General features: G+C 34.8%; 1 protein-coding gene across 2 annotated transcripts in view; it reads right to left on the bottom strand.

The window, feature by feature from the left end:
* The window catches only part of SNX13 (sorting nexin 13), a 123251-nt gene that overhangs the window by 14518 nt on the left and 91652 nt on the right, over positions 1 to 17081 (bottom strand). The window contains exons 18-20 of one of the 2 annotated variants that reach the window (XM_045827322.1): positions 13967 to 14139; positions 5300 to 5407; positions 3545 to 3655 (exon numbers count right to left, since the gene is read on the bottom strand). In XM_045827322.1, the coding sequence (XP_045683278.1) occupies positions 3545 to 3655; positions 5300 to 5407; positions 13967 to 14139 (392 nt within the window). The remainder of the gene's footprint in view (positions 1 to 3544; positions 3656 to 5299; positions 5408 to 13966; positions 14140 to 17081) is intronic. The other variant, XM_045827323.1, reaches the window with a different exon arrangement.

The following is a 17081-nucleotide window of genomic DNA, read 5'->3' as shown; positions in this document are numbered from 1 at the left end:
GTTTGAAAAACACTACTTCTGGTAAAGAGAGAGATGGAAATAAAAAGAAAAAAAAGATGAAGCTAACTCTTTATGTGTGCAAGCGCACTTGTGTGTGTAAAATTATGTGTGTGTCTGTGTGTGTAATTCTAATTCTATATACAGTAATTATTAACTGGAACAGTACTCAAATCAATCAGAATATTATTTCCAACACTGATATTACTGCCAAGAGTTTTTTCTATTTTTAACTGTAATGATATTATAAATGCAGTAAAAGTCATAAGAACACAAGCAGAATCCTTCAGAGAGATAAACACGAGAATGCCACATTTAAAATGCGCAGCTTGAGGAAAACTGCCACCTGTCTACTAAGTTATGATGTTCACAGAAGAAGTCGAATTTCAGAAGCATAAGGGGCATTAATTTCACTTCAAGACACAACCTGCATTAAAAGCTATTTGAATATTCTCAAGAATATTTTAGAACTGTGTATAGCTTACATCTAAGACCTGTAGGTTTAGTAGAAAGGTGGGTCCATCTGATACAACCTTTAGAGCTGAGGAAACGAACACCACCCCCGACACCCTCCAGACACCGGATGAACTCTGGCCGACAGAACCTAAATCTGTATCATGAACTAGGCAGGTACCTAACACAGCTGCCTGGGCACCACCCCAGACCTAAAGAATCCATTTCTTTCTTTTCCACTCTTTCTTCCCCTTTCCTTTCCCCAATTTCTGAGGGTAAAGCCCAAGCATCTGTATTGAGATGGGGACTGGGAGAGCCAAAATGACAGAAAAACTACAGGAGACTGTGATGCCTAACTAAAAGCATAAAGCAGAGTCCATCACCATATCACAACATTTCTAAAAACAGGAGTTACCTTAAAACAGATGTTTAGAACAGAAAAAAAGGGAGAAACTTGCATATCACCGAACAGAGGAGTCGATTACAGATTGCTGGCACAAGTGTACACGTAGTCTGACTTACAAACGAGTATGTTCACTCAGTTACCACCTCTGTTTAGTTAACTGTGTTGGTAACAACACAAAGTAAGTTTAACTTAAGTTCAGGCCTCTAACTACAGCTTAAAATACCTTCACACCAGAATATGAAACTAGACAGAAAGATACTATATTTGCAGAGAGACTGCTTGTCAGTTACATTTTCTAGGAATTGGCTCAATGATTTTGCAAAGCTAGACATTGTGTGATTAAGTTAATGTATTTTAAAGTATTATTTCTGAAGCTCTAAATAGTCAATAAAATGTATACAGATAATTTTTCTAATAGCTATGTAAGTTCCAGTAAAATATAATTAAGAAAAATATTAAACTATAATTTAGCCAAAAAGAAAATATAGCTGAAAAGCCCTAGTTCCTGTTATATATAAAAATTATTCTGACAATCTAGAAGACATCAAAATGACCCTGGTAATTACAGAGATGATTTATTTTTTTAAATGTATGTTGTAGATTTCCAGAAATGATTCAGAATGATCTTAAGACTCCAGCAATAATTTTTTAAAGTGATCTATAACTATTCAGATATATATAGTGTTTGCTAGTAAAAAGAAATTATGTACATTTAATACAATGCTTCTTTTATTTCAAAAAGCTGTTATCAATTTATTAGCTTTCTTAAAATTGATGAAACCTTGAGAGAAAATAAGGTGAACACAAAAAGGTGAAATACATGAGTACATCTCTATTGACAATGAAACCATTTGTAGTTTGAATTTAAACTCAACAGCTTCCATTACAAAATGCAAACATAAGACCACCACATTTCTCTCCTACCATAAGGTACATGATCTAGAAGTTGTTATTAAAACAAAACATTCCACTTAGAAATGTCAACATCCAGTTGGATATTAAAACCCAAAACATCATAGAGTAGTCACAGGAAGTTCTTTTGCTTACAGCTGTTAAGTCTTACTTACTTTGTACAAATTCCTTAATGTTTTTTTCAATTAAAAAATTTATTGAATTTATTGGGTGATGTTGGTTAATAAAATTATATAGGTTTCAGGTGTACAATTCTATAATACATCATCTGTATATTGCATTGTATTGTGTGTTCACCACAAGTCAAGTGTCTTTCCATTACCATTTATTCCCTTTTACCTCCCCCAACCCCCTCCCCCCGGTTATCACCATGCTGTTGTCTGTGTCCATGAGTTTTTTTACTTTCCTTAATCCTTTCACCTTTTTCAACCAGCCCCCTAACCCCCTCCCCTCTGACAGCTATCAGTGTTTTCTGGATTTATGAGTCTTTCTTTTCTGTTGTTAGTTTTTGTTCATTAGATTCCACGTGTAACTGAAATCATATAGCACTTGTCTTTCTCTGACTGGCTATCCCACTTAGCATAATACTTTCCAGGTCCACCCATGCTGTCGCAAAAGGTATGATTTCCTTTTTTACGAGTAGTATTACATTGTGTAAATGTACCACAGCTTTTTTTATCCACTCATCTACTGATGGACACTCAGGGTGCTTTCAAATCTTGGCAATCGTAAATAATGCTGCAGTGAAGATGGGGAGAATATATTTCTTCAAATTAGTGTTTCAGGTTTCTTTGCATATAGTCCCAGAAGTGGAATCGTTGGGTCATAAGGCAGTTCTATCTTTAATTTTTTGAAACAACTCCTTAATGGTGTTTTTTTTTTTTTAGTCTTTTTAGGTGAAGGGAGGCAAGAGAGTCTTTTTTTTCTTTTTAATTTTCATTTTAAAATAATTTTACCTTTAAAAAGTTACAAAAATAATACACAGAGTACCTTCATCTAGCTTCTCCAAATGCTGTTGTTGTTTGTGCTACTACTCCTATTGCTTCTACTAAGATCCAACATTTATTCAGGTTAGTTATGCACCAGGCACTGCAATATACGGATTATCTCACTTGATTCACAAGATGCTCTAAAATGAGGAATAACATCTTCATTTGTTGAGAAAACTAAAGGATCGAAAAGGTTAGTAACGTGTGGCAGGTCACAGCTAGTATATGGAAGTGCAGGGATTTGAACCAAAGGATGATGGATCCCAAATTCTGTATTCTTACCCACTAAGCTAGCTCACCCAATTTGAGAACTTAATCACTTATTGTCTTAATCTAGTATATTATCCAAGTGCAGGCCTTGTAAACAAAAAGGAATTTTAAATAATAAAGATTTCATTTAAGAGGTATGAAAAACATATCCTATTTTAGCCCTTTTCTCATCCTTACTCCAAGTAAGACATTTCCTCCCAGTAAGAAACAGTTCCTTCTGAAGCTAACAAAAACTTGTGATCTGTCTTAGGTAAACCTTCCTTCATGCATCATTTTCAAAGTTTTTTTTTCCTTTCTTTGAAGCTACTGCTGATTCAATCTACATGTGAAGACAGGAGTTTACACTTACTAGATACGACCATAAGTAGTAGGCTTAATAAAGCATAGAAGATAAACATGTCAAGAAACACTTAAAAATTATCTAGTTTTAAAATGTACATAAATATAAATGTATTCTCTAATATCAAAATCAAAGCATGAAAATAGACCTGTAAAGAAAATGCAATGGTCTGCTTACCTTGCGAGCAAAATCCCCTTTTCCTTTACTGTAGGCTTTGTTCTCGAGGAAATCATACACATAGTGGGCCAAAGCTGGGGAAGCTTTCATCAGCTCAGGAGTTAACAGTAACTAATAGGTGAAAGAAGGAAGTAAAGAATTTTAATTTTGCATTAAAAATAATTATACAGTTAAAGTCATCAATAATTCTATTACCATTAATAGTTTGGTGTATACTTTTTCTATCTGTCATTTTGACTTTCAGCACTATTCCATTTTCAGGTTTTGTAGCTAATACTAAGTTCCACATTAATAAATTGTTATGTTATTCAAATACTAATTTCAAATTTAACATTAATAGAAAATACATAAAATACTCCAGACAAAAACTCTCAAATGTGATAAAAAAAATGCTGCTTTTTTGTTTTAATGAAAACTGTTAATGATACTGCTCATGATGCAGCCTAGCATTGTAGCTCAGCCCCTTCAAGGAAGCATGTCTAACACACCAAGTTCACTAGCTAAGAAGTATACAGTACAACCGCATTTAAAGGATACAATGATGATGCCCAATTTGGGAAGAGGAGGTTATTTTCTAAATCTTACAAGTAACTATCACAGATTTTAATTCAACTAAAGTTAGTATATTAAAAAAGTAAAAACATTTGACAAAAGTAATAAAATTTGTGTCAGACATTCAGATTTAAGCCAGGAGAAGACAAAATTGAATAAAGGCAAAATTTACCAGTTTTTGCTATCCTTTCAGTAAATAACAATGCATGGAAATTACAATTATGGTTATCAACAAACCCAAACAAACATAAATATTTAAGAGACAGAAAGAAACCTCAAAAGCAAAATATCCAGTATAATATTAGCTAAGTTAAACTCAATGCTTAAGGCAGGGTCAGCAAGTTTTTTCTCTAAAGGTCCAGGTAATTATTTTAAGTTTTGTGGTCCACAGAGTTTCTGCTGAAACTACTCTTAATAAAACAGGTGGTGGGCTAGATTTGGACTGCAGGCTCTAATTTGCTGACCCGTTATAGAGGATGCAGTGGGGCGCTGAAGAGTGAAACAATACATGCGTACCTCAGCTGAAGCCTTGTGTAATAGAGGAGAAAACTTTGTAAACCATTCATTAGTATAAAAAAATTATAAAAATAATTTATTAAATCTAGAATCTGGGTACCCATGTCTAAAACAATTTTATTTCTGGAAGTCCAAACAGCTTACACAGTATCTTGTGAGACCCGCTGTCTTGTCCCACAGGAGAAATCTGCAAGCTTAAAATGCTACACATCAGAAATAGCCCCTCAGATCTAGTCCTCGCTTCGATTACCCTGTAATTTTAGAAGCATCTGACTCATTCTGGACCATGGGAGGCAGCTATATGCATTTGTCTGAGAAATAAAATCTGCTAGCTTTGGATACCTCATGAAGAACTACTATCTACACTACTATCTACTGAACTGGAAAAATGTAACTGTTTACTCTGCTATAAGACACTTAGCCCTTATAGTAATGTAGAATGGACAGGTGTGTCTGCGTGTTTGTATTAATCTAAACTTGAAGAAGCAAAACCCCAGCACTGAGTGTCAAGAAAACTTCTTAGTTAATTAATAAGCAGAAAATGAATACTGATAAATTACTGAACAAATTGCACGTCACATCTGACATGCTATTCAAAAGTGATTGCTATTATAGAAATTCATTCCTTAATAAAGAAATGTATGCTATATTAAAATGAAAATCTATGGGAAATAAACATGAACTTACCTGCAAATATGCATTAAGATCCTTTTTTCTCTTTTCTAAAAAATCTCTATCCATATTATTAAAAGTCTTTTTACCAGGAAGCTTCAATATACTTGACAGATTTTCAAACTAGAAGACAAAATACATTCAATAATCTTAATTTTTTACGAAACACAAAAGTAGGCTCTGGATAGCTCAGGTGGTTAGAGCATCACTCTGACAGGCCAAGGATGTGGGTTCAAGCTCCAGTCAGAAAACATACAAGAATCAACCAATGAATGCATAAATAAGAACAACAAATTGATGTCTCTCTCTCCCCACCCCTCTCTCTGTGTCTCTCCCTCCCTCTTCCTCTCTCTAAAAAAGAGAAAAGTATTTTCATAGTGACAATTTCTCCACATATCAAAAGCATCTTGAACAGATCATTTTGCAATATATTTCATTAAGCAAAAATCAGAAAATAGAAAAGCGTTTTCCAAGTATCTCCAAACCAGTTCTAATGTTGTTTATTATAAAGCCATTTCAATGAAGAATGACAAACGTGGGTAGCCGTGGAAGATGGGTGATATTCACATGGGGTGTCATTTTAGTGCCTTTTCTAATTTTGAGATTGTTCAAAATTTTTATAATAAAAGGTTTTTAAAAAATTGTCCTTAACAACCATTTGACTCGTGCATAAAGTATTAGCAAATAAATTGATAATGATCAAAGTTATGAGTTCCTGGCTTGTTAAAAAATCTTATAAAGAAATACTTTTTATATTGATGACTTCAAATAAATTAATCCTTGTAATGGCTAATTGTTAAAAGTAGAAAAGGAAATTTAAAAATATAGCTTACAGCCCTGACTGGTGTAGCTCAGTAGGTTGGGTGTCGTACTGCAAAGTGAAAGGTCTCTGGTTTGACTCCCAGTCAGGGCACATACCTAGGTTGCAGGTTCGGTCCCCAGTCGGGGTGCATTTGAGAAGCAACCTATCGATGTTTCTCTCTCACATCAATGTTTCTCTCCCTTTATCCCTTCCCTCCCATATCTCTAATAAATAAATAAAATCTTTAAAAAATATATATAGGTTACAGCTATATTACAACTCTGCAATATACAACTGTAGTACTACACTAATACATACCCACCAACTACATGAAAAATAAATTCTCAGATTACTAACAAAAAAAAGTAAATAAAGCCATCAGCATTTATAGACTTAACATTTGGGTGCACCTTCAAAGCTCCAGATATGTGGTAATGTGCTGTGGTTTGCTAAAGCGCTGTTTTAACCACACGAGCTGTTAATGTTTAAGAGTCCCATTATTTACAATGGTCAGAGATTCTGCCTGGCCAACAACAGCCTCCCACCTGAAACTTTAAGCAGCTTCATTGCTTTTCTTATATGATACATATTCTCAAATGAAACAACTTTCTAAAACCATTCTATATTAAAATATTCACTTCTGGTGCAGAGATTACAGAGGAAGTGAAAAGATATAGGATAATTTTTATCCCCAAGCTGGAAAATTCTTTGTGATAAACTATTACGTGGACCGGCAAACCAGATGGTTGCTTGGAGCTATAATGTGAACAAGTTCACTGTATGTTACAACCAAAGTTAAAAGCAGTTCTTTTGCCCCAGCCAAAGTGAGAAAAACAAAAAAGCGGAGAGGCTATTTACAGGGAAAACATTATGCTGTAGTGATATTCATCAATTTGTTGATTCACAAAAGTATTAGAATGGCTCCTCCTTGGACATCAAATGGCCAATGGCTCAATTTTTTTTATCATATCTAATGGAAGTAAATTTAATTTTTCAAGACATCTTAAAAGATATTTAATTTCCTGGAATATTCCTTATCTACATTATCTTAAACTACAGACTTGATTTTACAGGACGCAGTTTATTCTGGCACTACCAACGTGTTCTGGACTGAACTGTCGTCCCCAACATGAAGCGCTCACTTCCAGGACTCCCGAAGGTGACTGTGTGCACAGACAGAGCCTTCAAAGAGGTGACGAAATTAAAGCAAGTCCTTAGGGTGGGTCCTGTTCGAATCTGGCTGCTGTGCTTATGAGAATGAAATCTGGACACATGAGAGGACACAGGAATGAGAGCCCGCAAAGAAAAGGCCCTGTGAGGCCACAGTCAGAAGGGCAGTCAACTGTGAAAGCCACCGAGAGATGCCTCAGGGGAGACTGAGCTAGCCAGCGCCTAGGACTTAGACTTGTAGCTTCCAGAACTATGAAAAACTTAATTTCGTTTTGCTCAAGCCACCCAGTCTGTAGTATTTTGTTCCGGCAGCCCTAGCAAAGTAATACACTAAGAGAATATAACAATATCAGTAAAAAAAATTTCAGAAACTTTAAAATATTAAACCTTATTAATGAAAAGAAAAAATTAAATGTTACAATAAGTTTTTTTTTCTTGAAGTCTAAGTTATCAAACTCCTTTTAAAATTATCTGTCTGGACTCGGGCTGGGAACCAAAGTGTCTCAGGTTCGAGTCCCAGCCAGGGTACATGCCTGGGTTGCAGGCCATAAAATAACCCCCAGCAACCGCACATTGAAGTCTCTCTCTCTCTCTCTCTTTCTCTCTCTCTCTGTCTCTCTCTCTCTCTCTCCCCCTCCCTTCCCTCTCTAGAAATAAATAAATAAAATCTTTAAAAAAAATTATCTGTCTGGAACAGAAGCATATATGATTAATGGTTTCCTCAAATATTTTTTACAAAAGGAAAAATGGGAAATTTTATACTTCATATTAACTTATAAGCTTAGCATTTAAAAGATTATTTACAGTACAAGATGGCCCATTCATGAAGAGTAATATAATTCCCTCTGCCACAAATTCATAAAAATATTTTTAAAAGATATTTTTAAAAATTAGAAATTTACCTATAGAATTCAAAAGAATTAAAAGAAGGAGTAAAAATAAGGAGTATTTCAATGTTCACAAAAAAACTCAAGTAATTTATAGGAATCATACACATTCCAAAATCAAAGATTTTTATCTTTCCATACTGAATGTGTCAGGTTTAGATTCCTGATACACTACTGGAAAACTTAAAAAAACATGCTCAACATTTTATGTTAGAAGGATTGAAAATGTGTTTTCATCTAGGCACAAATATACTTTTACTTAGTTACTTTAATACATACTTAATATCTTTTATTTTTTATTCTTAGTTGAGGACATTTTTTCATTGCCTTTAGAGAGAGAGGAAGGGGGGAGGGAGGAGGATAAAGGAGGGGAATATGGGTGGGGAAGAGAGACATGGATGTTACAGAGAAACACTGATTGTTGGCCTTCTCATATGCACCCCAACCGGGGATGGAACCCACAACCTGGGCATGTGCCCTCACTGGAACTCAAACCCTCAACCTTTCGGTCTATGGGATGACACTCCAGCGGTTGCAGGAGATAGCACAGGGAGAAGCCTGAAGCTTCTCTGCTGTTGCTGGCCAGCACCTGTGACCCAGTAGTCCTGAGCCTGGTTTGATGAGGCTGCCAGGCGTTCCCAACAAGTGAAACCATGATAGTGTAGGAAAAGTGGGAAGTCCTTGAAAGTCTGTGTGTATCATCTCCACCAGCTGGGAAAAGGAAAACCTTGAGACTGTGTATTCATCCCAAGGCCTAGAATGGAGAAGGGGAGGGGGACTACAGTGTCCAAAAGAAAAAGCCCATAAACAACTTTGATCAACTGTGTGCCTCCTGTCATGTACAAAACAAGCAAATAGAGTCTGAAGCAAGATAAGAATTTGAGCTAACAGACCCCCACCCATACCTACATTTAGGCAATCCCATCTCCATGGAAAATTGGCACCACCTTTACCTGACAATCAAAATGTAACTCCCTCATCCCACCTTGGCAACTACGTAAGTCCTTAGAGTAAAGGACTCATACTCTCTTGGCTTGTGGGGCTCTCTGGCCACCCCTTTATGGCCACCTGGCTTCTGGCCACCTGGGAGCTGGCCACCCTTGCTTTTGTTCTCTCATTCACTAATAATCCTTGCTTGCATGCTCTCTGACCTGTAATTGTTTACTGCATTGCCGAGAAGAACCAGGGTTTCTCCAGTAACACAGCCAACTAAGCCACATCAGCCAGGGCCATGCTTAGTATCTTTTAAATCATTGCTGTTTTATCTATACTTACACACAACCACAGAATCTACTGGAATGTAAACTCCTGGGGGCCAGGGTTTGTTGTTCCTTATTTTATTTCCAGCTCTGAGAACTGTACTAGATGCATAAAAAACCTCAATACATATTTGCTAAATAAATAAATGGGTAGTTCAGCCCATTTCTAATATAATATGACACTGAACATTTTAATTATCTCCTTTTCATTTTCTTTATCCATAAAATATCAAATCAGACTATTAAAAATCTTTAAAAGATACATGATAGTTCATACAATTAGACTGAAAGAAGTTTACATCATAAAGTTAAATAAATAAAATGAAACCTATTTTAAAGTAAATTTAATATTTTAACAGTTCAATAAAGTTAAAATTTGTGTCAACAGGCCGTACTGTTACCAAATAGCGAATCACAAGTCACTACATTTTTTCCTTCTGCTATGTTATCGGGAATTTAGACCACCAGTTCACACCGTACACCAAAATAAACTCAAGATGGGTAAAAGATTTAAATATAAATTGTGGCACCATAAAAGTCCTAGAGGAAAACAGGCAGGAAAATCTCAGATATCCCGTGCAGCAATATTTTCACCAATATGTCCCCCCTACGACAATGGATATAGAAGAAAGAATAAATAAATGGGACTTCATCAAACTAAACAGCTTCTGTATGGCTAGGAAAACATCAACAAAGTGGAAAGGGAACCAATATATGGAAAAATATAGTTGCAATGATACCTCGGACAAGGGTTTGATCTCCAAAATACATAAAGAACCCACAGGACTCCACACCAGGAAGACAAACAACCCAATTAAAAAATGGGCAAAGGACCTGAACAGATACTTCTCCAAGGAGGACATACAGAGGACCCAGAAACACAAGAAAAAATGCTCGCTATCACTAGCCATCAGAGAGATGCAAATTAAAACCACAGTAAGATACCACTTCACACCAGTCAGAATGGCCATCGTGAACAAATCAACAAACAAGTGCTGGCGAGGATGTGGAGAAAAGGAAACCCTCACGCACTGTTGGTGAGAATGCAGACTGGTGTAGCCACTGTGGAAAACAGTATGGAATTTCCTCAAAAAACTAAAAATGGAACTTCCTTTCAATCTAGCGATCCCACTGCTGGGATTATACCCTAAGAATCTTGAATCACCAATTCAAAAAAAAACTATGCACCCCAATGTTCATAGCAGTGTTACTTACAACAGCCAAGTGCTGGAAGCAGCCTAAGTGTCCATCAGTAAATGAATGGATCAAAAAACTGTGGAACATTTACACAATGGAATATTATGCTGCAAAAAAAGGAACTCCTACCCTTTGCAACAGCATGGATGGAACTAAACAACATGTTAAGGGAAATAAGCCAAAGATACTGAAATAGAGAACAGGCTGACAGTGTTCAGAGGGGAGAGGGGAGGGAATTTCAGGGGATAAGGGCAAGGGTTTACAGGAACAAGTATAAAGGGACACATGGACAAAAACTAGGGGTGGGTGGAAATGGGAGGGAGGTGGGGAGGGCTGGGTGGGTAGACTGGGATGGGAGTAAAAGATAGAAAACAGTACTTGAACAATAATAAAAAAAAAAAGCCAGGATGTGAAAAACAAATACTATATGATCTCACCTATAAGTGGAACCTAATCAACAAAACTAACAAATGAGCAAAATAGAACCAGAGACTTGGAAATAAAAAAACAAATTGACAGTAACCAGAGGGGAGGGAGGAGTGGGATAACAGGGGAAAGAAAGGGAAGGGGCAAGCCAAAGAACACAAATAGAGAACTTGCGAGCACAGACAATGGGGGGACTGACGGTGGGAGTGGGAGGGGATGCGCAGAGGAGAGCAATGGGGAAAAAGAAGAGACAGCTATAACTGAACAGTAATAAAAAATATAAAAAGAGAAATGAGCAAAAGTTTTATAGCTTTTATACACAATATTCGATATGTAAATATTAAGGATTTTTAAACCAAATTGAAAATGCAAATTAAATTGTGGCATTTTAAAAACTAAAACAAATAAAAATATAGATAAGGCAGAGCTAAAAGGCAAACAGCCTTAGTCTTATTCAGAAATACTTAGTATTTTGCTTAAACCTAAATTTTCATTCACAACCTTAGTTTTTAATTTCTTAAGCTCTGTAAGCAATCTAAATACTTACAGAATCATACACTACTGTGACTTTATAAAAAACACAAACACAAAACACATCTACATCTATTTCATCTGCACTGAGCCCTTTCAAAAATGAACTGTACTTTATCAATTTCATTAAATCTCTGCTTCTGTATTGAAAAGGGAAACTTCTTTATAAACTGTTCTATTAAGTTTTTAAAAAGTATGTTTTCACTTACATTTTTCAATATGTAAACATAACATTTACACAGGAAATTCTAGCCTAGAACATTTAAATTAAGCAATGATTATTCCTTTTAATAGCAGAAATAAAATCAGAGCTATTCACACACACAAAAATTTAATATTATGGAAAATTCCCATTAATTTCCAAGTAAATAAAATTACTTTTAGCCATTCAAATTATCTTAAACTTTGTCCTCTGGTTAAAGTGAGGGTGAGAAAAAATATGTAAGCTATGGGTTTTAAAACAGTATCAAACAGATAATATTTTATAAATCTAAAACAATTATTTCTTCAATATGGGACAAAAAATTCTTTCACCTCATGAAGAGAAGAACAGATGTGTCCAAAGTTATTCATTTCCTTCTGAATATACCGCATTTTGCTATGTATAATGTGCTCCCATGTATGATGCGCACCCACGTTTTCGGCTCAAACTCTCAGGAAAAACATCTTTTAATTTTTTAATTCAATCATTTATTTATACTTAGATACATTTTGGGGTATTATAAAGGGTATTACTTTGCATATAGATATCACCATTGCTTTCTAGAGTTACACTTCTCATGCATAAGCATAAATAAAAGAATTAAAAACACTTATACAGATACAGAATTAGTACTACCCATGTATAATATGCATCCTTATTTTTACCTCAAAAATTTGGGCAAAAAAGCATGCATTATACATAGCAAAATACGGTAATTCAAAATAGTCCTTTTAATGTGGGCTTTACGAATCAACACTAACCTGTTTTTAATAATTTTTAAACTCTTAATAGTGTACCTCATTCAAAAATATTTTAGTAATAGTGCCAATCATTTTTCCCCCACTATCTTAAATAAATAAGGCATTTTCTAATTGCTAAACTGGTACAATGTTATTTCAAAGCTTTAGTCCACCCAGTCAAATGCCTCCATTATTATAATTTTTACTGGTTTAATACCAGTTGCATATATTAAAACTTAATGAAATCAAAGACTCTCAAGAAATTAAAATAAATTTCATAGATCACCTAATCTATTCCAATTCATCCACTGATGGTTTATTTTCTTCTAAGTTAAGGACAGTATTTGTTTATTTAATAAAAAATAGAACAGAGAAATATATTTAATAACATATTTACATTTTAAATAAAATATTTAATAAAAAGAAAAGATTTAATAAAATATTTACTAAAGTAGAACATTTAATAAAAACAGAATATCTAATAAAATATTTAATAACACTTAATATTTTATATTTAATAACATTTAATGCCCTGTGTTTAATAACACATTTAATATTTTAAATTCAATAATATATTCAATGCCTTGTACTTAATAACATTTAATATTTTATATTTAATAACATGTTTAATCTTATATTTAATAAAATATTTAATATTTTATACTTAATAAATATAGAACAGAGAAAGGATTTGTTTATATTTGTTATCTTTAACAGTCCCTATACTTCTATAACACATTTAATATTTAGTAAAAATTAAAAATGTTATTTGGTTAATGTTAAATGTAATTTAGGTTATGGTTCTTAAAATAATTTAATGGATCAAAGATTTAACTATTACATTAAATAAAAACGTCCTTTAAAATGACTATAGCTCTGAATGCCACTGCTGAAAACAAAACCAGAAAATGTTTTATGGTGATCCCCATTCTCACTTTAAACCAAACCCAGATATCTCTGCAAAGCACAAAACATATACACACACAACTCTTAAAATAAGAAATATATACTCATTTTACTTATTTTTTAAAATTCCCATCTAAAGATATGTTTATGGATTTTAGAGAGAGAGGAAAGGCAAAAGAGAGAGAGAGACATATCAATGTGAGAGAGAAACTTTGAGTAGTTGCTTCCTGTTCGCACTCTGACCAGGGATGGAACCTGAAACCCTTTGATGTACAGGATGACACTCCAACCAACTGAGCCACCCCGCCAGGGTTACATTCATTTTAATTTCCCAAGGTCTACCACCGATATTTTGTCTAGTTTACAATGGTTATGTTTGCTTAAAGTTGACTCATTGGTTAAGTGCTCAGAAATCATTCTAACATTTATGCTGATTATACAGAAATTTTTACCTTGTTTTCTGTCATTAGCTTTGGTCAATACCTTAGCATTCTCAGAACTATTCAAAATCAAACACTGAATTGGAAACAATTTAAAGCACACAAACTTTAACCCTCGTTACCTGTTCAGTGATTCTCATGTGGAAGTCATGGAAGTCACTGTAACGGCGGTAGGTCTTCCACATCTCCTCACTGTTCACATTGCGCCGGTGCACAGTGATGGCGTACAGGGCGTATGTTTTGCCATGATCATTACAAACGCCTGCCACAGCATATGGGTCATAGTCAGCATATACTAGTCATTTAAAACAAAATGAAGAGGAACAAAAAGACACAAAAAGGGGGAAGATGAAGAACAAAACAAACAAAAAGGACGACATGAAATGAAGAATTTGAAATGACAGACTTGAGACTAAAAGATGTCTCTAATGGATAAAACAGATTCCCATTGGCTGTACTCACATCCGAAAGGTATTAAATATGAGGGCTACATTGCACAGTAAACTACAAGTTTATAATGACACTACCAACCACATAGTGATGTTTACTTTGGACTATCTTCCCAATGAGCTTTTACTTCTATCATTAGTTATGATACCACAATACCACCTCACACTACAGCATTGGAGTCTTAAAGTTCATATAAGAAAAATAACAGAACAAAATAATAACCTTTAGTACTAGCCTTAACTATTTAGTTATATTTCTTCTAAAATGCCCTCAACTGAACAGAAAGCAAAAGCCATGGGATAAGATTTATCTGCTGTCTGGGCAACTCACTCTCATTTCTAATATTCCACAGTTTACAAGTGCAGTTTATTCTGGAGATTTTTAAAAGGCATTTTCCTACTGATTTTCTACAAACCATCCACTTGTTCATATTTTGTACTAATCTCAAGGAAAGAGATGCTTGCCCTTTTAATCCTTTAATTTGTCTTTCGTATTCTCCATTCTCTAATCTCTCTTTATTGTATTCTATTCTAGATCATTTCTTAAAGTCTCCAAATGTTTATTGAGTCTCCACTCATCTATCTTTGGTCTATTCCATCCACTGACCTTAATTCCAATCATTATATATATAGTTTTAAAAGATTTTATTTATTTTTTTAGAGAGGAGAAGGGAGGGAGAGGGAGAGGGAGAGAAACATCAATGTGCGGTTGTCTCTCGTGTGCCCCCTACTGAGGGCCTGGCCCACAACCCAAGCATGTGCCCTAGTCTGGGAATGGAACCAGAAACCCTTTGATTTGCGGGCCAGCACTCAACCACTGAGCCATACCAGCCAGGGCTAATAACTGTATTTTTTTCTATTTCTATAATTTTACTTGGTTCTTTCTTTGTAGTGTTATATTCTTATCTCTCTGAATATTTTAAATACACCCTCAGGCTAGGAGATGCTGTGGAATACAATCACTTGAAGATAGATGAATCCAGACACACCATGTTGGGACACAGACAGGCTTTCAATTTCTTCTGGGTGACAGATACTGTATTTCTAACCATGATCTTTACATTCTTTGTTCTGTCCTTGACAGCAAGTTAAAATTTTCTAGTATCTCTTCACATCAAGCCACCCTTTATGCAAAGGTCAGGGCTCCAGCTTCCCATGGCCTTAGCCCATTCTGTCTCTTCTAAGCTCGAGGACATAAAAATGCTGTCAATACCAGGATAGCAGTCTTCATGCTCCTATGAGCTCCTTGGCTTCAATAACTCTTCACTTTCTTAAATTTGTTTTCCTCATAGTCTATGCATCTGTAGGTTTCCTCCTTTAGCTATTTGTATTTTATTGTTTTCAACCTTTCTGTTGGAGGCATTTCCCATAGCAGTTTAGACTACCATATTGACCAAAATTGTTCTTCTAACAGATTATATTGATCCACACTGTGAACAAAAAGTGGCTGAGTTTGGAGCTGACTAAATTTTTTTTTATTTTGTATATAATTATGCAAAGAACAGGCTGGGTAGCTTCTTAGTAAAGTATTTTAATTATATAAAAACTAAAAATCTATGCAGGCTTTCATCAAAATTTTTCTAAGCTTTGGACTTTTTATTCAAAACTGCCCTTCATTCCTTTCTATCAGTGTTCCTGATTTGGCAAAATATAAAACTAGGGAAAGACTTTGGTTACATTGCTCTTAAAGACTTTAACTACGATAACACTGTTTTTCAGTGCTCACCTCTTCCAATTATCCTTCTCTCAGAGACCTAGGCATAGCAAACTGCAATACACTTTTTCATTGTGCTAGAGAACCACCATCACTCAACAGAGTTAGCATGGAAATAAGGGAAAGGCTTTATCTGTTGTGTTATACATGGGTTTGGGAAAGGAAAAAAGAAAGCAGAAGTCAATTAGGCAGCAAACCATAACTAACTGGAGTTAAGAACAAGAAGAATAGCTAGGAATAGAAAAGGAAAGAAAGGATAAATGTAAAAAGCATTGTAAAAAAGAATAATCAGATCTGTCACAAATTAATAGGCAGGGAGATCATAACCAGGATGCATGCACTATAGGAAAAGTAATGGGGTTATTATAAAAGCAGCCAGAAGGCAGAAGGTAATTTGGTTTTAAGCAAAGATAAATGAGGTGACATACAGGGTCTGGCACAAAAAGCACCCCCTTTTTATTACAAAATCTTTTATTACAAAATCATATGCATGTAATTCTGTAACATAACAATAACATACTCAAGCATACCATATGACATTTTAAGTGAAATGTTCAAATTAAAACTATAAATTATTACAACCATATTACTACCCTACCAAAAACACTCAAGTAGGCGTTACTTCTGCCAGACACTGTATTTTGATTTTGAGATGATAGTGACTATTGCAGTGGAAATAATAGGTTTCATTTTCATTAGGACAATGTTACTCATAGCAGGTGAAATGCCAACTATTTGTTACTAATCCATAACTAGATTAAGAAAGCAGGACCAGAATACAAATCAGTATTATCACTAAGCACACTGCTTAATCTGGTCAGTATTTCTTAAAGTGAGATTTCTCAATGAGGGAGTAGCAATGCGACAGACTATCAGTCCTGCTTCCTGTAATAAAGATGTTAAGGGCATGGTGAGCTAGACTCAAATAGACTCAGGAGTCCAATTGGTAGAATAAACATTTACAGACCAAGCACTAATATAAAATGCCCATTGTGTAATTACTCTTTTGAGTTAATCAGTCCCATAACAATCCTATGAGGTATTATTTATCATTATCCTATTTTACAGATGAGG

The sequence above is a fragment of the Phyllostomus hastatus genome, unplaced genomic scaffold (genome assembly GCF_019186645.2).
Source record: "Phyllostomus hastatus isolate PE091 unplaced genomic scaffold, TTU_PhHast_1.1 phas_scaffold_78, whole genome shotgun sequence".
NCBI classification, from domain to species: Eukaryota; Metazoa; Chordata; class Mammalia; order Chiroptera; family Phyllostomidae; genus Phyllostomus; species Phyllostomus hastatus.
This window is presented reverse-complemented; position numbering and strand designations above follow the sequence as displayed.